At 41.8% G+C, this 22,227-nt stretch overlaps 1 protein-coding gene across 1 annotated transcript in view; it reads left to right on the plus strand.

Moving 5' to 3' along the window:
* Frem2 (FRAS1 related extracellular matrix 2) overlaps window positions 1-22,227 on the plus strand; it is a 155,091-nt gene that overhangs the window by 124,973 nt on the left and 7,891 nt on the right. The window contains exons 15-23 of the mRNA XM_045155033.1: window positions 548-679; window positions 940-1,271; window positions 8,370-8,562; window positions 16,329-16,433; window positions 18,125-18,252; window positions 18,645-18,779; window positions 19,576-19,702; window positions 21,187-21,374; window positions 21,944-22,090. Of these exons, the coding sequence (XP_045010968.1) occupies window positions 548-679; window positions 940-1,271; window positions 8,370-8,562; window positions 16,329-16,433; window positions 18,125-18,252; window positions 18,645-18,779; window positions 19,576-19,702; window positions 21,187-21,374; window positions 21,944-22,090 (1,487 nt within the window). The remainder of the gene's footprint in view (window positions 1-547; window positions 680-939; window positions 1,272-8,369; window positions 8,563-16,328; window positions 16,434-18,124; window positions 18,253-18,644; window positions 18,780-19,575; window positions 19,703-21,186; window positions 21,375-21,943; window positions 22,091-22,227) is intronic.

The following is a 22,227-nucleotide window of genomic DNA, read 5'->3' on the forward strand; positions in this document are numbered from 1 at the left end:
TGCATATGCACTTCCATTTTTAAATTTTCTGTTTGAATAGAACACTCAGAATAAAGTTTAGGACCAGAACATCTAATTCAACAAGGCTCTGGGTTCAGTGCTGATAAAATACATACATACACATATACATTTTTAGTCCTATGAATTAACAAAGCATGTGCGTTTCCTGACTTAACAAAAGTATAATTTTCTAGGGCAAAACTCAAATACACTTAATTTAATTACACTTTTTTCTATTTTATTGTAACTTTTATTTTTTTGCATCTGCTCACATCATATATTAAAATCATTTTGTGAGTGTTCACAACATACAATGAGCAGCAGTGGTTAAATGGCCTTGAGCAAGAACTGTTTTTCCCTCAGCCCTGTGACGTTCCCTGCACTGTTAAGCGGTCAAGAAGCCATGTGCTAAAATCACTTCTCACACCACAGCCCTTGACCAAGGCTTCGCTCACAGGGAATTTTAAAGCACATAGAAAACTTATCGCACCTATAATACAGTACCCTTTGGGAAATATCTATTACTTGCTTGTTCATTTTCCTCGAGGTCTTTGTCAGCCCCGTGTGCCTGGGGTAGTAGGGGCCGAGCCATTCTCAGCAAAGTTGCGCTACACAGGCCCCGAGGACCCAGACTTTGCAAACCTTATCAAGCTCACTGTCACGATGCCGCACATAGACGGTAGGTGCTTTGGGTAAGCGAGTTTTTTATTTTTTATTTTTTTAACTTTTTAAGGCATTTTAGGCTACTCATAACCCTGTCCCCAGTTTATTTTACTCAGTCTTTGGTGTGCAACCTGACTGTCAAATGCTTCCTGTTCTTTCAATTCTTTCTCCTTCGTAATACCCAGCTTTAAAAAGCTAGACAACTTAAGCATTCTTTGAAACTAAATAATCCTGCACATGTGACAAGGACAGTCTGTTGCATGCACTCCCCTGCAGGCATGCTCCCCGTAATCTCCACGAGAGAGCTCTCCAACTTCGAGCTGACCCTCAGCCCCGATGGCACAAGAGTTGGGAACCACAAGTGCTCCAACCTCCTGGACTACACTGAAGTGAAAACTCACCATGGCTTCCTCACTGACTCCACGAAGAATCCAGAAGTCATTGGAGAGACCTATCCTTACCAGTACAGCGTGCCTGTCAGAGGCTCCAGTACCTTACGATTCTACCGGAACCTGAACTTGGAGGCCTGTCTCTGGGAGTTTGTCAGCTACTATGACATGTCAGAGCTCCTCACTGACTGTGGAGGCACCATTGGGACAGATGGCCAGGTACACATTTTTAACAACTGAGACTCATTCATTGGATAAACAAAATGTTTTTTGTTTTTTTCAGTATTAGTTTTCCGAGGTAGGGTCTTGCTCTAGCTTAGGCTGACCTGGAAGTTACTATGTAGGCTCAGGGTGGCCTCGAACTCATGGCAATCCTCCCACCTCTGCGTCCCTAGTACACTGGGATTAAAGGCGTGCGCCACCACTCCCTGCTCTAAGTGGTTTATTCCATCAGTAGATGACTTCTTACCAAATCTCAACTGTAATCTTGGTTATAGAGGTCATGAGTCACAAGATAGACAAATGATTGCAGGTATGTTGTGAAAATCTATATCCTTTTGGAATAATGTGCTAAAATACATGCATTTTTTTAATGCTGGTCAATAACACTCTTTGTTTCAATAGAAAACTGCATAGTAGTCTTAAAGTTCAAATCAAATCTAGTCTAATATTTAAAATCCAAACACTTATTTCACAGTTAACAATATCATTTCATATATATGTACACAAGTGTCATAAACCAACAAAATCGTGATCAGACAATGTGAAGGCCAGTCTCATATTTCTCCTTCATTATTATCTTTCCCCTCTCTCTCTCTCTCTCTCTCTCTCTCTCTCTCTCTCTCTCTCTCTCTCTCTCATCTCTTCTATCCTTTTGTGTCCTTCTTGTCCCTGTTCTTTCTAGCTTTCCCCTATCTTCCTTCTGTGTCATGTCTTCATTATTAACATGGTAAAATGTCATTTTTTTAGACCTTATTTGCTATTCCTCTACTGCAATTAATAATGCATCTTCAGCCAGTCACAATGGCACATGCCTTTATTCTCAGTACTCGGGAGGCAGAGGTAGGAGGATCACTATGAGTTTGAGGCCACCCTGAGACAACATAGTGAATTCCAGTGTAGTCTAGGCTAGAGTGAGACCCTACCTCGAAAAACCAAAAATAATAAAATTCATCTTCATGCAGTATATATATGCATCTCACAAAGTACTCCACCGTCACCATCAAAAAAGTTATTAGGGAGCCGGGCTTGGTGTCGCACGCCTTTAATCCCAGCACTTGGGAGGCAGAGGTAGGGGGATCACCGTGAGTTCGAGGCCACCTGAGACTCCATAGTGAGTTCCAGGTCAGCCTGGACTAGAGTGAGACCCTACCTCGAAAAACCAAAAAAAAAAAAAAAAAAGGTTATAAGGGGCTAGAGAGATGGCCCAGTGGGTAAAACACTTGTCTCTAAAGTGTGGGGACAGAATTCAGATCCCCAGATCCATGTAGTAAATTGTCAGGTAGGCATAATGTAATCCCAGTGTGCTGAAGACAGAGAGAGGAAATCTTTGGGCATCACTCCGCCTAAATAAATCAGCTTTATCCTCTCTAGCTGTCTCACTGTGCTCTGTCAAGCTCATTTTAAAGACAAAGCCTGTCCCTGAAGTGCTACATCCTTAGGCTAAACTGGGCTGTGAAATGTTCACCTGGATGGACTCTGCCATGCTAAGATTTTAAAATGCCAGTTACTCAGTCGAATCCTTTAGTCCAGAACTCATTTTTTTGTTGTTGTTGTTTTTACTCCCAATGACCTGGCTTTCTAGAAGGCCTTGCTGTCCTTCTATAATTGAGATACAGATTGCCCTGTTCCCTGGGGGAAACACAGCAGCAGTGGTCAGTCAAGCTTCACCTGCCCAGAAGGCCAGTGTGACAAACACTATATGAAGAAGAGAGAGCACCACATGAGCCTGTCACGTCATCCCATTCTTACAGTTTTGTGACCTTCTGAAGTAGACAGCAAGCTTGTTGTAGGAATCCCTCTGGCATGAAGCTTCCTCTTGGGCGTTATTGAATATCATCACCAGGACCATCAACGTCAGCGAGTGAATAGGTCCAGTGTAGCTCACAGAGTTTTCAGATCTACCACAAAATCCCATAATCCTCTGTGTAACCTAGATGGTAATGAACTAATAAAAATACACTGCTTCCCCTTTTAAAGTGAAGCTTCATGATGGGCATCCCATTTGCCCTACTTTCTCCCTTGGCTCAAACTTCTATTTCTCTCCCAAGTAATAGTATTCTCCAGAGCACACATATATATTACTGAAGTATAGGTGAAGGAGAAAAAATATGAAGTTTCTTCCTTTAAGCTAATCCTCCAAAATAATGCCTTCCTTTTCTTCCATTCATGTTTGGGTTCCAGGGAAGAAGGAAAGGTATCTACTGATAGTACCAGGAATAAAAAGGACAATGGAGTGGAGCTGTAGCTCGGTTGGTAGAGAGCATGAGGTATTAAATTTGATCCCAAGCACTGAATAAACTGGGCACAGTTGGTACATGCCTGTAATCCCAGCACTCAGGAGTCAAAGGCAAGAGGACCAGAGGTTTAAGGTCATCCTCAGCTACACTGTGAGTTTGAGGCCACCATGGAGTTCCTGAGACCCTGTCTCAAAATAGTAATAATGATGACAATAAGAATGATTGCAAGCATGTAGGCAATGGTAAATATTGCCTGCTCTTCTCCTACAGACTAGGTATGTTAACTTCCCAACAGCCTATGAGATAAACACCCTTTTGTCTGTCCCTTTGTTATGGATAAGGAAGCAGAGATGAAGAAAACACTAATGACTTACTAAGTTCATGTGGCGTGTAAGCCCTTGCTGGTGACTGCGCATCATGCTCGTCTTGACAGAGAATTGAGGCATGGGTGTGGCCACAGGCACTGCTGCAAGGAGGGCAAGGGAAGGGCTCCCCTTGTGGTAGGTAGGAAAATGATGCGCAGAGCAATCATGAAAACGGAGGCTGGAGTACATGGTCAGCCACCTTGTGGGCTACAGATTCAGCCAAGTGCAGCCAGCTCCATCTTTAAATGCAACTCGAAATTAAATACATCATGGATAGACTCTGCTTCAGAATTTTGTGGGAATCTTACAAAACTACACATTCCTGAATGTAGAAGTGAGGAAAAAAAAAATAGGCGGAAGTGAAAACAAGCCCTTGGCTGGGCTGGTGTGTTTGGGAGCGCTTCATGGCCTCTCTGACCACTCCAGAAAGCAGCACGTCTGTCCTTCCCTTGCCAAGAAAAATGTCCTAAAGCCCTGGCCACACCCTAAGCAGACATGTCCCTTCCCTCTCCGAGTCCTTCCCTAGACCTGGCACTTTAGCTTAAGGTGATCACTGTTCAAAGAACTTTTATTAACTTGTAATTGCTTCTTCCACACCCAACCTGGCTGATCATTTTATGTGTCCCTGGTAAGCTATTGCTACCATCATGAAACATTGCCAAGTCCCTGCCTTGTGTGTGATTAAAAACGCATTTCTGACCCACAGAGTAGTTTCCGCCTTCTCCAACCGTCCAGCTCAGATTATTTAATATGGAAGAAAGAGCTGTCAGAAGGAAAGAATCGTTTGGGAAAAGAAAAAAACAGGATGCTTATCTGTTGACAGAACTTATCTGTTATGTGTTGGCTACAGCTGTCTTCAGCTGGTCTAAAGACTATCAAGACAATATCTGCTTAGGCCTTCTTACTCCATTGCACATTCATATATTAAAGAAAGATTCTTTGTTTGTTTGGGATCATATATATATATATATATATATATATATATATATATATATATATATATATATATACATACACACACATATGTATGTATATTGCCCCGAGTGCTGGGATTAAAGGCATGAGCCACTACACCCAGCTTTAATATATGTTTTTTTTGACAACTTCCATAATTGTAAACAATATCCCATGGTAATTCCCTCCCTCCCCCACTTTCCCCTTTGAAACTCCATTCTCCATCACATCCCCTCCCCTTCTCAATCAGCCTCTCTTTTATTTTGATGTCATGATCTTTTCCTCCTATTATGATGGACTTGTGTAGGTAGTGTCAGGCACTGTGAGGTCGTGGATATCCAGGGCATTATGTGTCTGGAGGAGCACGTTGTAAGGAGTCCTGTTTTTTCCAGGTAGGGTTTCACTCCAGCCTAGGCTGACCTAGAATTCACTATATAGTCTCAGGGTGGCCTTGAATTTTCTGTGATCCTCCTATCTCTGCCTCCCAAGTGCTAGGATTAAAGGCATGAACAACCACGCCTGGCTAACATTCTTAATGGAAGTTAAACTAAGTATTTTAATAATTGGATCGTTGGTGGTTTTTCTCATGAAAGCAAGTTCTTTAAGAAATAAAAGACATTGCTGTGCCTCTCATCAGCGAGGTGAGAATCTCAGCTCTCACCTGGGTGAACAGCAGCTGGCAACACTGTCCAGCATCTGTGAGGAAGCTGCAGAAATCCAGCTGCAAATATAGCTTGCACCTCTGGATTGAAGTCACAAAATCACATGTGCTTGTGAGAAGACACAGTGTGTGTGCAGAAAGTAAGCAAACGTTATCTTAGTTCCTTTGTCTTGATTTAATTCCCACATATTTCTTCCAGTATAAACAAATACCTTAGAAATTCTTAGGCCGTAGCCTTAAATATTTCACTGTTAGAAGCTTAAATGCTTTTTAAGGTACATCTGAAAAGTGTCATTTGCATTGCAGCCTTCAGTTTTGAAGAAATTAAATGGACAAGTGACAATGACGGAGGCAGTTCTATTTCAGCTTCAACCCCTCCAGGCTGACATTCAAAGTAGATAGGAAAACCTGGCCAAAAATAAGATGGTGCAATAAAATGGGGGTTCTGTATCCAGAAGTCATCAGATTCCAGTTTACCGCAAGAATTAAACAGACCCAAGCCAAGTGTGGTAGCTCACGCTAATAATCTCACACTCAGGAGACTGAGGCAAGTGGATCACCACCGCAGGTTCAATACCAGCCTGGGATACCTAGTGAATTTCAGGGCAGGCTAACCATGAGAATGTCTCAAAAGCAAACAAGCAAACAACAATTGATTTTTAAAAATCAGATCATTTCTCAGGGAGCTGTATTCTAATTAACTTATTCACAGAAAGTGAATGCTACTAATTGCCTCCAAAATAGTGCTGCCTGTAACGGAAAGAATATGGGCAAGACTCATTCTTAGCACCCACATTTTCAAATTAAAAATCCATGCCTGAAGCTTAACATTTTTCCAGTGGTGATTTATTAAAATCACAGGATGAAATATGAATCATAATTACCAGTGGCATATGGATTGGCATAATCACTTTCCATGACACCATTTGAGCATTGTCACTGCCCAGGGACAGTAAGCCTGGCCGCTCTTGCAGCACGCCATCTCAGAGTGGTCATGATGGCAAGGCACTGTGGCCCAGGTTAGCAAGGGGTGTGAAGTGTCAGCTTCTCACAGACAGTGTATTTGTCTGATGTTGCCCGTTTTGTACATTTCAGTTACTAGCTCAGGTTGTCATTTTTGCGACCTGGGAAGTTTACTTTGAACCTCATGATAGAGTGTCCTATTGCATTATAGTTCTCATGGTTTAAATATGTATCTGACTCCTGTTATCAGCTCAGCATGGAAGAGTGATACCAGAGTCCAAAGGTCTGACCAAGACTTCTGAGAAGTGTGAGCTTTCCATTCTTCTTGCATAGAAGACTCCAGTTGTGTTTTATCTCTGTTCCTGAGAGGTTTTTTTTTTTTTTTTTTTTAGCTATAAATACAATAGTTTTATTGATTGTCTTAGGACCACCCTCAGTTTTGCCTGAGTGAAGTGTGGGAGAGTAGAAAATCGTGGGTCAGAACCTGGGTTCCAGTTTTGACAGGCTGCTGAGGTTTAAAGAGTTGTGATGAACTCAGTCTAATTTCTTTGAGATTATTTCTTTGAGATTAATTCTTTGAGATCTTTTCTATCGCATATCTTTCTATCCATCACACACTCCTCCAGCCAACCACCCACACGTACAGATAACTATAACCCTGAGGAAGAGCAAAAGTATTAAATAGGTTTTAGTAGGAGCCCCAGCATTGCTTGAAAATTGGCAGAAGCTTGATAAGTATTAATTTTACCCTGTACTACTGCCAAACTCATCTGCTAAATTCCTGAAGAAAGTATACATAAAATTCAAAGAAAGGCGATTCCTTAACTATTCTTAAGATATCTTAGCTGGGCATGGTAGTGCACGCCTTGAATCCCACCCAGTACTTGGGAGGCACAGGAAGGTGGATCACTGTGAGTGCAAAGCTTCCCTGAGACTACATAGTTAATTCTAGGTCAGCCGGGGCTAGACTGAGACCCTACCTCAAACAAACAAACAAAAAAAGATATTCTAAATGTTTCATATCTCTTTCCCGTATGTTCATCCCATCTTCCTCTATATGAAAAGGTACATAATAATTCCAAACTGGCAACGACTCCTTGCCATTCTTTGATAAGTGGGTCAATAAAAATGGGATATATGGGCTTAGTGGTTAAGCGCTTGCCTGTGAAGCCTAAGGACCCCGGTTCGAGGCTCGGTTCCCCAGATTCCACGTTAGCCAGATGCACAAGGGGGCGCACGCATCTGGAGTTCGTTTGCAGAGGCTGGAAACCCTGGCGCGCCCATTCTCTCTCTCCCTCTATCTGTCTTTCTCTCTGTGTCTGTCGCTCTCAAATAAATAAATAAATAAAATAAAAATTTAAAAAATGGGATATATACATGCAGTGAGCTACAACCCCATAATGAAGGGGAATAAATACTGGAACATGCTAACAGAAAAAAAAAAAAAAGTCTATTACGAAGGACACCTAGTCATCTACGTGGAATGTTCAGCGCAGGCAAACACGTAGAATGGGGTCGTGGTTGCCAGGAGCTGTGGGGGGAGTGGCTGCTGGTGTGTGTGTTGGGGAGGGTGTTCGCTTGAAGTGATCAAGGTTTCCAAAAAAAAAAAAATCAAATGTGGTACAGCTTCACCCGGGGACGTGTTCACAACCACGGAGCACTTTAACTGGGTGAGTTATGCGGCGCGAAGTAAGAGGACCCTGCTCGTAGGGGCGTCTGTCTTAGGGATTGCGGGCGCAGGCGCTGGCTGGAATGAACTTGGCTTTTCACAACAATGTAACCGACCCCGAGCGAAACGCGACCACTGGATTCCTTCCTTCCCGAGTCCGCGGGGTCTTCGGGGAGGAGAGACGGCGGTCTTTGCAACTTTAGGCTGCATTCGTTTGCACTGACGGGGAAAACTGCGTTGCTTTAGGTGCTGAACCTGGTGCAGTCGTACGTGACCCTCCGGGTGCCTCTGTACGTCTCCTACGTGTTCCACTCCCCGGCCGGGGTCGGAGGCTGGCAGCATTTTGACCTGAAGTCGGAGCTCCGCCTGACCTTCGTGTACGACACTGCCATCCTGTGGAACGAGGGCATCGGCAGCCCCCCCGAAGCCGAGCTCCAAGGTGGGTTGGTGGGCTGAGGGCTTGGAGGCCAGCCTTGCGGCCTGATTGAGAGTGACTCACGAAGATAGTCCTTTTAACCGCAGGTAAACATAATAGAAGCTACTTTCCAGGCGTTGCATTTTAATATTCCACAATGTAATTGTTTTTTTTTTTTTTCATCTTTGTCGTGGATGAATTCTTGTTTAACAAGATTGCATCGGTGCCTCAAATTTGGCATCACCTAAGAGGATGAAATGTTACTTCTTAATAGGTGAGATATGCCCTCTTCAGCCACACAGTCCACACGGATCCTGAGGTCCAGAAAACAGGAGTTCTAAAAAATAATATTTTTAGACTTTTTTTGTTTACTTTTATTTATTTATTTTATTTATTTGAGAGTGACAGAGAGAGAAAGAGGCAGATAGAGTGAGAGAGAGAATGGCCACTGCAAACGAACTCCACAGGCGTGCGCCTCCTTGTGCGTCTGGCTAACGTGGGTCCTGGGGAATCGAGCCTCGAACTGGGGTCCTTAGGCTTCACAGGCAAGTGCTTAACCGCTAAGCCATCTCTCCAGCCCCTAAATTGTTTTTTTTTTTAAAGGAGTAAAAGCAAGCAAAGAAATTACACATTTTATTTCTGAAAGTGAAAAGTACATGTATGTGTACGTGTGTACATATTTGTGTGTAGGTGACATGTATGTGTGTGCTTGTGTGTGTGTGTACACGGGCATGTGGAAGTCGGAGGACAATCTCAGGTTTTGCTCCTCTCAAGCAGTATCCATATTTTTTTGAGACAGTCTCTCAGTGACCTGGAGCCCATGTCACTAGGTTAGACAGATGAGGCTGCCTGGCCCCAGTGTCTCTAGCTCACCAGTGCTGGATTATAAGCATGCACCACCACATGCAGCCTTGTTGTTGTTGTTTTGTGTGTGTGTGTGTGTGTGTGTGTGTGTGTGTGTGTGTGTGTATGTGTGTGTGTATATGTGTGTGTGTGTGTATCTTACTTATTTAGTTATTTATATAGGAGACAGAGAAAGACACAGATAGTAAAAAAGAAGGGGTGCAGGAACGCCTCTAGCCACTGCAAACAAACTCCAGACACATGTGCCACCTTGTACATCTGGCTTATGGGGGTCCTGGGGAATCAAACCTGGGTCCTCAGGCTTTACAGGCAAGCACCTTAACTGCTAAGCCATCTCTCCAGCCCCACATGCAGAATTTTTAACACGGGTTTTGGGAATGGAGCTCGGGCCCTCGTGCTTGAAAGACAGTGGAGGCATCTCCCCCAACCCCTAAGCGGTGCAGTTAAAATTCTTTTTTATTTGTTCATTTTTACTTACTTATTTGAGAGTGACAGACAGAGAGAAGAAGGGCAGTAGAGAAAGAGAGAGAGAATGGGAGCGCCAGGGCCTCCAGCCACTGCAAACGAATTCCAGACGCATGTGCCCCCTTGTGCATCTGGCTAACGTGGGTCCTGGGGAATGGAGCCTCGAACCAGGGTCCTTAGGCTTAACAGGCAAGCGCTTAACCGCTAAGCTATCTCTCCAGCCCTAAGAGGTGCATTTTAAAGTTCAGTAACAAATCAAGTCGTGCATTTCAGTCCTCATTCTACATCTGACAATGTAATCTCAAGCATATGATTTAACCTTCTCAGCATTTAATTTCCTCTGAATGCTAGGCAAAACTGTTACTATCTCTTTCTGGCCTAAGTCTGTTATTCTTGGATCTTTATCCGATAGTCTTAGAACTGGTTATGGTGCAACTGACTCTAGGGCCCTTCAACATCTGCAACACCGTTTCGAGACCGACATCAGAGTTCAAGTCCAAGGGCTTCGAGATAGTAAGTCCATTACTAGAGTGCTGTTTGTTGTTTTTTGTTTTTTGTTTTTTTTTCATTCAGAGATATATTACTCTTCTGATTCTACAACATGACAACACATTTCTAGTCAGAAAGAAAATAAATAGTGTATCTCAAATATAAATCTGTCTGAAGCAGATTAAAATTACCTTAGAGCTATGTGACAATTAAGATGACCACTCTGAATAATCACTGGAGATGATTGCAAAGGTTTTAAGTGCACATCTCGCCCTTGAAGATGTATATTAAGTCAATATGTGATTTTTCCCTTTTTTCTTTGTTTTGTGTGTGTGTGTGTGTGTGTGTGTGTGTGTGTGTGTGTGTGGTGTATGCATACATATTGGTTGATATGGTATCCCATGAGCACTCAGAGGCCAATGAAGAATGTCAGCTATCCCTGCTTTATTGCTCATCTCCCTGTTTCCTTGAGACAGCTGACTCACTAATTCTGGAGATCTGGCAATTTCAAGCCCCAGTGATTCTCCAGTCTCTGCTCCCCACGGGTCTGGGGTTACAGACATGCTTAACCATACCCAGCTATTTATGTGGGGCCTGGCGAATTGAGCTCAGAAACATCATGCTTGCATAGGGAGCACACTCTATTGCTGAGCTATCTCTCCAGCCTCTATTTTTTACTTTGTTTCAGGGGTGATTTTATTTTTTTAAGCAACATATTTATTAGACATGGACATATTTAGTATGTAAACAAAACATGTTGGTTCCGTCTTTTCCCTCCTCCCTGCCCCTTTTCTGAAGAAGGCTTCCTCATTGGAGATGCAGGTCAACCCCATGGGGATTGTAGGTCATACATTATGGGAGGAAGGAGAGGCAATGTCTCTGTGCAAAATGTCCCAACTTGTGCCTCTTACAATCTTTCCACCCCCATCTTCTGCAAAATTCCCTGAGCCATACTAGGAGCATTTTAAGTCTACGTTAGTGATGGGCACTTGGGAGCCTCTGGCTTGGTCAGTGTTGAGTGTCCTCTGTATCTTTCTCTATCACCCTTGTGCTAATATCAGATTCATTAAGAAAGCAGCACTCTTGAGCATTTCCCCTGTGGTTTCTCTGTGGTTTCAGCTGCAGCTGGGTGGAGTGCACTGGGTTGTTTATCTCCTCATTTGCAGCCCCTTCTGAAAAAGAAAAGCAGATTCTCCAACAGCACTGGTTAAATGGGATAACCATTATTAATTTAGAGAGAATTAAAAGGGTGTAGACCCTCTTATTCTCTAAGGATACTGGGAGATGGGCAATGGACAGCAGAATCATTATCTGGATATGATTCTGACTTGTTTCCCAGTTCCAGATTTGGTTTCCTTTCCACTGAGTGGATTTGTTAGCCAAGCCAAGAGCAGTTGGTTACCCACCATGGCTGTGTGCCACTATTGCACTTATGTGAGCCTCACGTCAGGTGGTTTGCTTTTGAGTCACTTAGACTTTGAGTTACTTGGAAAGATGTTGTCCACTTTTGCCCAGTAGCACATGTAGTGCTTTCCAGCACTACATGGGCAAATTTTCTTGGAACTGGCTCACCTCTGGATTCCAACCAGGTCTCTCCATGGTCCATGCCGACAATGTATGGTGTCTTCAGCAGTAGGGTCTTGCCATTAACCTCTGGTGGGTAATCAAGTGCTCTGACAGAAGTCTGTCTTATTTATTTTGGGAGATGTAGTAGGTTTCTGTGATCAACAGCTCATTGTGGATGTAGACAACATCCTGGTACAGGGAATTATAGGCCAGCACCAAAGGAAAAGAAAAAGACAGTGAAGGAAGAGAAACAGGAGGAATTTGAGGTTAAGTTTCATCTCACCCTCTCCAGGGCCCTTCAACTCAGGTGATCCCCTTAAGGTCCTCTTGACGGTTTCACCTTTTACTCTGAATTCCAGGACATAGTATTCTATGTGCCAGTTCAATCTGGGTTCAGTTTTGTGTCCTCACCATCCTTTCCCTTCGCCCAAACCATAGCCTCTCTATTGTCCAATTCTCAAGATGCTACTCAGTTATGGTAGCAAGTTGGGCTAGTCTAGGTTAGAAACTGCGGATGAGTAAGACCATATGATGGGTGTCTTTCTGTGATTGTGTGAGTTCACTTAGGATGATCTGTTTCAAGTTCCACCATTTTTCTGTAAGTTTCAATGTGTCATGTTTTCGTACTGCTGAGTAGAATTCCATTGTGTAGATATACCACATCTTGGCTATCCATTCATCCAATGACGGGCACCTGGGTTGATTCCAGTTTTTAGCTATTATGAACTGGGCAGCTATAAACATGGTTGAATTGAGATATGGAACTTTTAGGGTAAATGCCCAGTAAGGAATAGCAGGGTCAGTTGGTAACTCTATATTCATCCTTTTCAGGATTCTCCATATTGACTTCCACAGTGGTTGTACCAGCTTACATTTCCACTAACAGTGAATGAGGGTTCCTATTTCTCCACAGCCTCACCAACATTTGTTGTCATTTGATTTTTTTAATGTTTGCTATCCTTACTGGGGTAAGGTGGAATCTCATAGTTGTTTTAATTTGCATTTTCCTAATGTTTAGGGATGTTGAATGTTTTATTAAGTGGGTGTTAGCCATTTGTAATTCTTCCTCTGAGAACTCCCTATTTAGTTCTCTGCCCTGTTTTGGAGTGTGTTGTTTGTTTGTTTATTGTTTAGTTTTTTGAGTTCTTTGTAGATTCTAGATATTAGGCTTCTGTCAGTGGTATAGATGGTGAAGATTTTCTCCCATTCAGTGGGTAATCAATTGGCTTTGCTTCTGGTGTGTTTGTCTGTGCAAAAGTTTTTTAGCTTCATGTGATCTCATTGGTTCAGTGCTTGTTTAATTTTCCTTGATACTGTGGTTTTATTCAGGAACTCTTTTCCCAGTCCTATATTGTAGAGAGTGTCTCCTATTTTTTTTCCAGTAGGTGAAGAGTTTCAGGTCTTATATTGAGGTCTTTAATCCATCTGGACTTGATTTTTGTATATGGCAAAATGAGTGGGTCTAATTTCATTTTTCTATATATGGTCATCCAATTTGTCCAACACCATTTGTTGAAGATGCTTGTCTTTTCTTCAGTCTATATTATTGGCAACTTTGTCAAAGATCAAGCAGCTGTAGCTGCTTATGCTAAGGCCTGGGTCTTCAAATCTGTTCCATTAGTCTATGTTTCTGTATTTACTTCAGTGCCATGCTATTTTTGTCATTATGGCTTTGTAATATAGCTTTAGATCTGGTATGATGATACCACCAGAGGTGATTTTTTTGCTGAGGATATGTTTGAGTATCTGAGGCATTCTGCCATTCCATATGAATTTTGAGATCATTTTCTCAATCTCTGTGAAGAATGATGCTGGTATTTTTATTGGTATTGTATTAAATCTGTATAGTGCTTTTGATAGAATTGCCATTTTCACATTATTAATTCTACCAATCTAGGACCATAGGAATTCTTTCCACCTTCTCAAGTCCTCCTGTATTTCTTTCTTGAGTGTTTTCATTATATGTCTTTTACATCCTTGGTTAGTGTTAGTCCAAGGTATTTAAATTATTTTTTTTGTTTCTATTGAAAATGGGACAGCCTCACCTATTTCTTTCTCTGTAATTTTGTCCTTCACATATAGAAAAGCTACTGATTTTTGTCCAGTGATTTTGTATGCTGCCATGTTGAGATATAAACCCTCCATGCCTATTCTTTCCAGTGTTTGGATCATGAAGTGGTATTGTGTTTTGTCAAAGGACTTCTCTGCATTAGTTGAGATGATCATGTGGTTCTTATGGTTCAGTTTATTTATGTGGTGTATTACATTTACTGATTTCCATATGCAACTATCTCTGCATCCCTGGGACAAAGCCTACTTGATCAAGGAGGATAATGCTTTTGATGTGTTGTTGAACTTGGTTTGCAAGGGTTTTGTTCAGGGTCTTTACATCTAAGTTTATTAGGAACATAGGCCTATAGTTTTCTTTCCTTGTTGCATCTCTGTATGGTTTTGGTATTAGGATAATGCTAGCTTCATAAAAGGAATCAGGGAGGATTCCCTGGTCTCAGATTATGCAGAACAGTTTGAGAAAAAATGGTTTCAGTTCTTCTATGAAGGTTTGATAGAATTCAGCTGAGAAGCCCTCTGTTTCTGGACTCTTCTTTTTGGGAGGTTTATAATTACCTTTTTAATTTCCATGGGTGTGGTAGGTTTGTTTAGCAGATTAATCTTCTCTGAGTTTAGTTTTGGTAGGTGGTAAGTGTCTAGGAATTCATCCATTCCTTCCAGATTATTTAATTTTGTGGAGTAGAGGTTTTGGAAGTACACTCTTATGATTCTTCTAATTTCATTGCTGTCTGTTGTGATCTCTCCTTTTTTATTTCTGATTTTGTTAATTTGAGACTTTTTTTTTTTTTGCTTGATCAATTTGGCCAAGGATTTATCAATTTTTTTTATTTTTTGAATGAACCAGCTCTTCATTTAATTGATTTTTAATGGTTTTACCTAGTTTCAAATTCATTAATTTCTGCTCTAATCTTGATGATTTCTTTCTATCTGGAGCTCTTTGGGTTGGATTCTTCTTGTTTTTCCAATGCCTTTAGGTAGACAGTCAGGTTATTGATTTGGATCTCTCTATCTTCATAATGAGGCATTTAGGGCTATTAATTTTCCCCTTATGACTGCCTTCATTGTGTCCCGTAAGTTTTGGTAGGTTGTGTTTTCATTATCATTCAATTCTAGGAATTTTAGAATTTCTTTCACAACCCATCCATTGTTTAAAAGTATATTTTTTAGGCTCCAGGAGCTGGTGGAGTACTTGATGTATCTCTTATTGTTAATTTCTAGCTTTAAAGCATTGTAATCTGACATGATGCAGGAAGTTATTTAAATTTTCCTGACTGTAGAAAGGCACACTTTATGGTCTATTACATGATCAATTTTGGAGAAGGTTCCATGGGCTGCTGAGAAAAATGTGTATTCTGTAGATCTGGGGTGGAAAGTTCTGTTAGGTCCAGTTGATCTATGTAGTTGTTGAACACTTCTATTTCCCTGTTAATATTCTGCTTGAATGATCTATCTATTGATGCTAGTGGAGTATTAAAGTCACTGACTATGGTGGTATTGGTGTTTATTTCTCTTTTATTGTCAAGGAGATTTTGTTTTATAAACTGTATTTGGCACATATGTAATTATGATTGTGATGTGCTCATGTTGGATCATTCCCTTGATGAGTAAGAAGTGGCCCTCTTTTTTTCTTTTTGATCAGATGTTAATATAGCAACACACACTTTTTTAATTTCCATTTGCTTGGAATATCATTTTCCAACCTTCCACCCTGAGGAGGTGACTATCTTCATTGGTAAGGTGGGTTTCTTGAAAACAGCAGATAGAAGGGCCCAGTTTTTTGATTCATCCTAATAACCTGTGTCTTTTAATGGGTGAGTCAAGACCATTAATATTTAAGGTTATTATTGTAAGGTTTGAATTAATCCCTTCCATGATGAGGTGTTTTATGGGGTTGGATGCTTTCTTGTGTTATGTACTGGTTTGAGACTGATCTATTTTGGCTATTGTGATCTTCTTCTTCTTTAAATGATTATATGTTCTTACATATTCGAATGTCTACAATTTTGACAAGTACATTTATCATTCTTCTCAATTTACAACTTCGTATTTTGTAGAGCATCTTCTAAAAGCCCGTAGTACAGTGTAACCAGCCTGTGTGTTTCACGGTGACCTGACCCATTACTTAGCTCACTGTTCATCTTTAGTAGATGTCTTTTCTCCTTAGAAAATAGAATAAAGATTCTGCCTCTCCTCAGTATTGACAATTCTTCTGCTAATATCTTTTGCATAGAATGTTTAAAGAAGAGATCAATTTGAATTACTTTTTAGAAACAGTCTATATAATTATGAGTTTCTAAGTGCCTATACTTGTACCTTGTGCACTGTCCCCAATGTAGGCTCTCTGTACCCAACAAGCATGCGCATTGGTGAAGAGGGACGCCTGGCCGTGAACTTCAAGACTGAGGCTCAGTTCCATGGCTTGTTTGTTCTGTCACATCCTGGTAAGCCCTAGTGTCTATGAACATCCCTTCCCCGCATGATGAGCCTGACATTTTTCCATATCCACACACATTTCCTCATGCCTTCCTGCTAGCCTTGAAGCTGTTGATTTCAAATCGTGTGTGTAATGGTTACCTTGAGACTTGGTAATTGCTCACCTGGGTCTTATCATCTGTAAAAAGTTATCTTCATGCAGACTATTAGAGCAAATGTGAAGTTATTGAGTGCATGCAGAAGAGAACCCCACTGAGCGTGTTTTAAGGAGAGCTTTTCTTAAAGTGAGTAGGAATAACAGTTCCTCTCTATAACTCTGCTGCTATTGTACAATACACAATACCACACCTCAGGTGACCCATTTCACCAGCACTTCTCTTGCTCAGAACTTCTTTTTAGATGCTGTGAGAAACTTTCTGACAGAGGCCAAAGTGCCACTTCCCTCAGTCAAGTTTCAGATATGTTAACTGTGTTTAATAAAAATTAACTAAGCAATTTATTGTCTGTGATCGACGATCTTTTGAAGATTTGGTAAGATAAGAGTCAACAAGCCCCATGGCTGTTTGTTTGCTTGTGGCTTTGTCCATGTTAGTAAAGCAGTTTCCATGCTTTACTGCAGTGCCAACTTCTGTCAGTAAAGGAGAGGGGTTAGGGCTGGAGAGATGGCTTAGCAGTTAAGCGCTTGCCTGTGAAGCCTAGGGACCCCGGTGTGAGGATAGATTCCCCAGGACCCATATTATCCAGATGCACAAGGGGGCGCACACGCATCTGGAGTTCGTCTGCAGCAGCTGAAGGCCCTGGCGTGCCCATTCTCTCTCTCTCTCTCTCTCTCTCTCTCTCTCTCTCCCTCTTTGTCTCTCTGTTGCTCTTAAGTAAATAAATAAACAAAAATTTAAAAAATAAAAGGAAAGGGGTTAGTTTGCCATCTTCATAACCTTCCTTTTCTTGGGCATGAGGTCCCACAAAAGAGAAAATAGAACTGAGTACTCAGGCAGATGAAGAATGTCCGTTGTATATTTTTATGAGACTGGACTACAAGAAACCCCAAACCAAAGAGTCATATTACTTCATTGCTATTTACAGTTCTGAAAAGCAAGGATTTCCTGGGCTTTACATTCCCTTCCAAATGTCCACCTTTCTAATAAACTGAGTCTTTGTTTAGCTTCAGATTGAAGGCAATCTGATTAACATTGATTCCATTCATGAGTTGGCATTGCCTAGCTGCATGGAGGCTAATGGAATATTTTAAGCTCAATTCATGACTTCGGTGCACAGTTAATGCATTCACATTAGCCCTGGCACCCTGCTCTGACTCCCCGGAAAGTAGCTTTGGTCATTGGAGCATTTCTGTACAATTGCTTTTTGACAGAATTACAGAGCAGAAAGAAGGAATCACAAAAGTCACATACCCAATCTGTGTGAACTTGGGAGAATTAGGTAGTCACTCTGCAAAACAAGGATATTTGGTCTTTCTTACTTGCACAATAAGGATATTCTGTTATTCTTCAATGCCAAATAAGGACGTTTAGTTATGCTTACAGACTTTTTTGCACACAAAATAAGGGTATTTGTTTATTCTTACAGACATAAGAATAAAAAGCAAATACCAGGTGAGAATGGTTCTTTAAAAGCTCCACACTGGGGCACACTTGTTTTCAGATTAGCCACTGCACTGTGATCATATTCGCCATTTCTCTAGCTTCCTTTACCAGCTCAGTGATCACGTCCGCTGACCATCCGGGCCTCACCTTCTCCCTGCGTCTGATCAGGAGTGAGCAGACCTACAACCAGCCTGTGCAGCAGTGGAGCTTCGTGTCGGACTTTGCAGTAAGGCGTCAGGACCCTTTGCGCATCTTTTTATTTTTTTCTTTTCTTTTCTTTCTTTATTTTTTTTTATTTTATTTAATTATTTATTTATTTTTGTTCTTTCATGGTAGGGTGTCACTGTAGCCCAGGCTGACCTCATTTTCCTTATTCTTTCTTTTTGTTGTTGTTGTTGTTTTGTTTTTTGAGGCAGGGTCTTGCTCTAGGCTCTAGCCCAGGCTGACCTGGAATTCTCTATGTAGTCTCAGAGTGGCCTCCAAATCCATGCGATCCTCTTACCTCTGCCCCCCACCACCACCTCCCCCAAGTGCTGAGATGAAAGGCATGCACCACCATGCCTGACTTGCGCCTCAGGTTTATGTGGTAACTACAAACGTCTTCTCTCCTCCTCAAAGGTGCGTGACTACTCGGGCACTTATACTGTAAGGCTGGTGCCGTGCACCACCCCATCCAATCAGGAGTTCCGTCTGCCAGTCACCTGCAACCCCAGAGAGCCCGTCACCTTTGACTTCGACATTCGGTTCCAGCAGGTGTGTCTCACAGAACTCCCCCCCCCACCCCCCCACACACTTACACACTACCCGTAGCAGCCACTTGGTTCCACACCGTGGCTTACTTTGACCAATGAATTATTCTTCACACACGAGTGACTTTAATTCTCACATGTGGAGAAAAAAAGAGGAAGGTGGACAGGAAGAAACTAAGGGAAGGGAAAGGAGGAAGGAATTATCTTTTATCTGTTGTGGATTCATGATACAAAAGCCATAGTTCATGTAAGAAGCTATGTGTTATCTGATTTTTACCTTCTATTCTGTAATTTGCTGCCTTGGTGATCTGAGACTTTTCTCCACAGTTCCTTACTTCTCCAACATGTTCTCTTAATCTCTGAGGAGAATGAGAATCCTGCCCTTGCCCATTTAATGTTTAATATTCACTAGGCATTAAAAATAAACCAGATGGCACCTTTGGTCCAAAAACTTAAAATAAGGGTTAGCTTTCTACCAACCATGACATTTACAAATATTTGATTTGCCTTAATAAGCCAGCAAAAAAAAAAAGAAAGAAAAAAAGAAAAGAAAAATGTGCTCAGGGAATGCTACTTAGTCTCATTGAAAAGCAAAGAAATAAAAATGGTGATTGCCAAATTTACCTTCCTGAGAAGAAAATCAAAATGACGATTCCCTCAGCTAGTTTGATGGGTCGTGAACGCAGCAACGCGGTGCTCCTCGTCCTGCGAGGCGGTGTGCAGGGGTGACCACGTGGTATGTACTTGTGCACATCAGAACCTTCAGTGGCATATAAAAAGGCGTCCACCCTTGGTTTTAGGTCAGTGATCCTGTGGCGGCTGAGTTCAGCCTGAACACCCACATGTACCTTCTTTCCAAGAAGAGCCTCTGGCTGTCTGATGGATCCATGGGATTTGGGCAAGAGAGTGATGTCGCTTTTGCAGAAGGTAACACAGACAGAGGAGGCAGCAGCTCTGCTTGTCCTGTGTGTCTTTGGGGCTGTTCCACTGGGGTGTGGGAGGCGGCAGGGGGAAGTTGTCGCCTCTTCTATGCTTTGGAAGGTAGACTTGGGTCTTTGTCACTGTGGCAGGTACACAGAGTCACTGAGATTGGGCATATAGGTAAAGAGACTTTTCTTCATGTGTCCCACGGGTTGTGTACATGTGCATGCACATTCATGTGCGTGTGGGTGCACATGTGTTTGCAGGTGTACACGCAAGTGTATGTCTGGCGTGTATGTGGAGGCCAGAGATCAGTATCAAGTGCCTTCTTCAATTGCATTCCAGCTTAGTATTTGAGACAGGGTCTCTAATTGAGCCCAGATCTCCCCAGTTTGGCGTCATAAACCAGGTCTCTGCCTCCTCAACACCATGGGATTATAGGAGTGTGTCTCAACCCTTGGCTTTCATGTGGGTACCAGTGTTCTGAACTCAGGTCCTCATGCTTCTATGGCAAAAGCTTGACTGACTGAGCCACCTCCCTAGGATCCTCCCCCTTGGTTTTTTTTTTTTTTTTTAATTGCTCTGGGATATTTAACCTCTATCTCCATCACCTAAAACATTTTTGGAAAGAGTCTGGGATTTTGTAAGTCAGTTTTCCTAGACTAAAAGTCTTGCAGCTGAGCCAGGAGTAGTAGTGCACACCTTGAATCCCACCACTCAGCACTTGGGAGGTAGATTGCCATGAATTCAAGGCCACCATGAGATTACATAGTGAATTCCAGGTCAGCCTGGGCTAAAGTGAGACCCCTACCTTGAAAAAAAATCTTGCAGCTGCATGAGATTTTAAATGCCTGATGGGCAACAATTGTGCCTTCCTTGTTTGATGATAAACACTCAGCACCGAGCAAAATATTTTTTGGCATGCCCACGAAACTCAGCAGTAGCTGCAAAATATAGGATAGAATGCCAAGGGGCTTCATTCGTCCCACTTTCTAAAGCAAATGCATGAAATCAGGCTTGTTATTGATGTTTTCTTTCTTGTGCTATTTTATATTGTATTAGCCTACATCTTGCCAACTAATTAATTTATGTATCCTGGACTTTTAACACAAGGTGATGTCATGATTGTCAAGCAATAGACTAGACCTTGAATTGAGAATAAAAAGCCAGATATAGGATATATATTATATATCATATATTATAATATAATATATTGTGTAGGTTTATACAATATATATTGTACAATATATGATGTATAAAATACATTATATATAATACATATATTTCCTTAGTTACTTGTACTCAGTCTACAAGATAACCTAATCTGAGGCCTGGGAAGTAGACCAGATTCCTGATGCTAACACAGAAAAGGCTTTAGCATTTGATCACAGGTCAGGAAACAAAGGAGATAGATGATCATTGTGTCATTGTTACAAGTGGTTTGGGACATTACCCTCTCATAACAGAAGCCACGTTTCCACCTGTTTCAGGGGATGTGATTTACGGGCGTGTCATGGTAGACCCTGTCCAGAACCTAGGTGACTCCTTCCAGTGCAGCATTGAGAAGGTGTTTCTGTGCACAGGAGCTGATGGCTACGTTCCCAAGTACAGTCCAGCAGATGCAGAATATGGATGCCTCGCTGACTCTCCTTCCCTCTTATATAGATTTAAAATCGTGGTAAGTTCTTTGACCCAAACAAGGAACTGGATCCGTTTTCAAGGTTAGCTCTTTCTAACTTATTTTCTTTCTTTTTTTAAGGTCAGGTCTTATTCTAGCCCAGACTGACCTGGAACTCACTCTGTAGTCCCAGTTGGCTTCAAACTCATAGCAAACCTCCTACCAAGAGTCTTCCAAGTGCTGGGATTAGAGGCGTGAGCCATCATGCCTAGCTCCATCTTTTCATTTAAAACAGTATTATCGCTGCATGTGGTGGTGGACTCCTTTCATCCCAGCCCTTGAGAGGCAGAGGTAGGAGGATCACCATGAGTTCGAGGCTGCCATGACACTGCATAGTGAATTCCAGGTCAGCCTGGACTATAGTGAAACCCTACCTTGAAAAAAAACAAAAAACAAATAAACAACAACAACAAAAAAAAAAAAACACAGTATCATCATTTTAGCTAAATCAGATAGTGGCACACTAGGGAAATTTGTAGTCGTCCAAAACCAATAGGAGAATGTTATGTCCTTGTGAACGTTGGCATTATTTATTCTGCAGCAATCCTGATTCTCTTTGTTGCTTCAAGGACAAAGCTCAGCCAGAGACACAAGCCACCAGCTTTGGAAGTGTGCTGTTTAATGCCAGACTGGCAGTGGACGACCCTGAAGCCATTCTTTTAGTGAATCAGCCCGGATCAGATGGGTTTAAAGTAGACTCTACGCCACTCTTTCAGGTAGGCACAGAGAAGCTCACCTAAGCAACGATGTAACAACATGCCAGTCACTTCACATATCTCGTAAACTTCATGTACCTTGTAAGTGTGTGGAAGAGTAATTGTGCATATAGTGAATGGGAACATTGAATGAGGTG

Source organism: Jaculus jaculus, chromosome 7, assembly GCF_020740685.1.
Source record: "Jaculus jaculus isolate mJacJac1 chromosome 7, mJacJac1.mat.Y.cur, whole genome shotgun sequence".
NCBI classification, from domain to species: Eukaryota; Metazoa; Chordata; class Mammalia; order Rodentia; family Dipodidae; genus Jaculus; species Jaculus jaculus.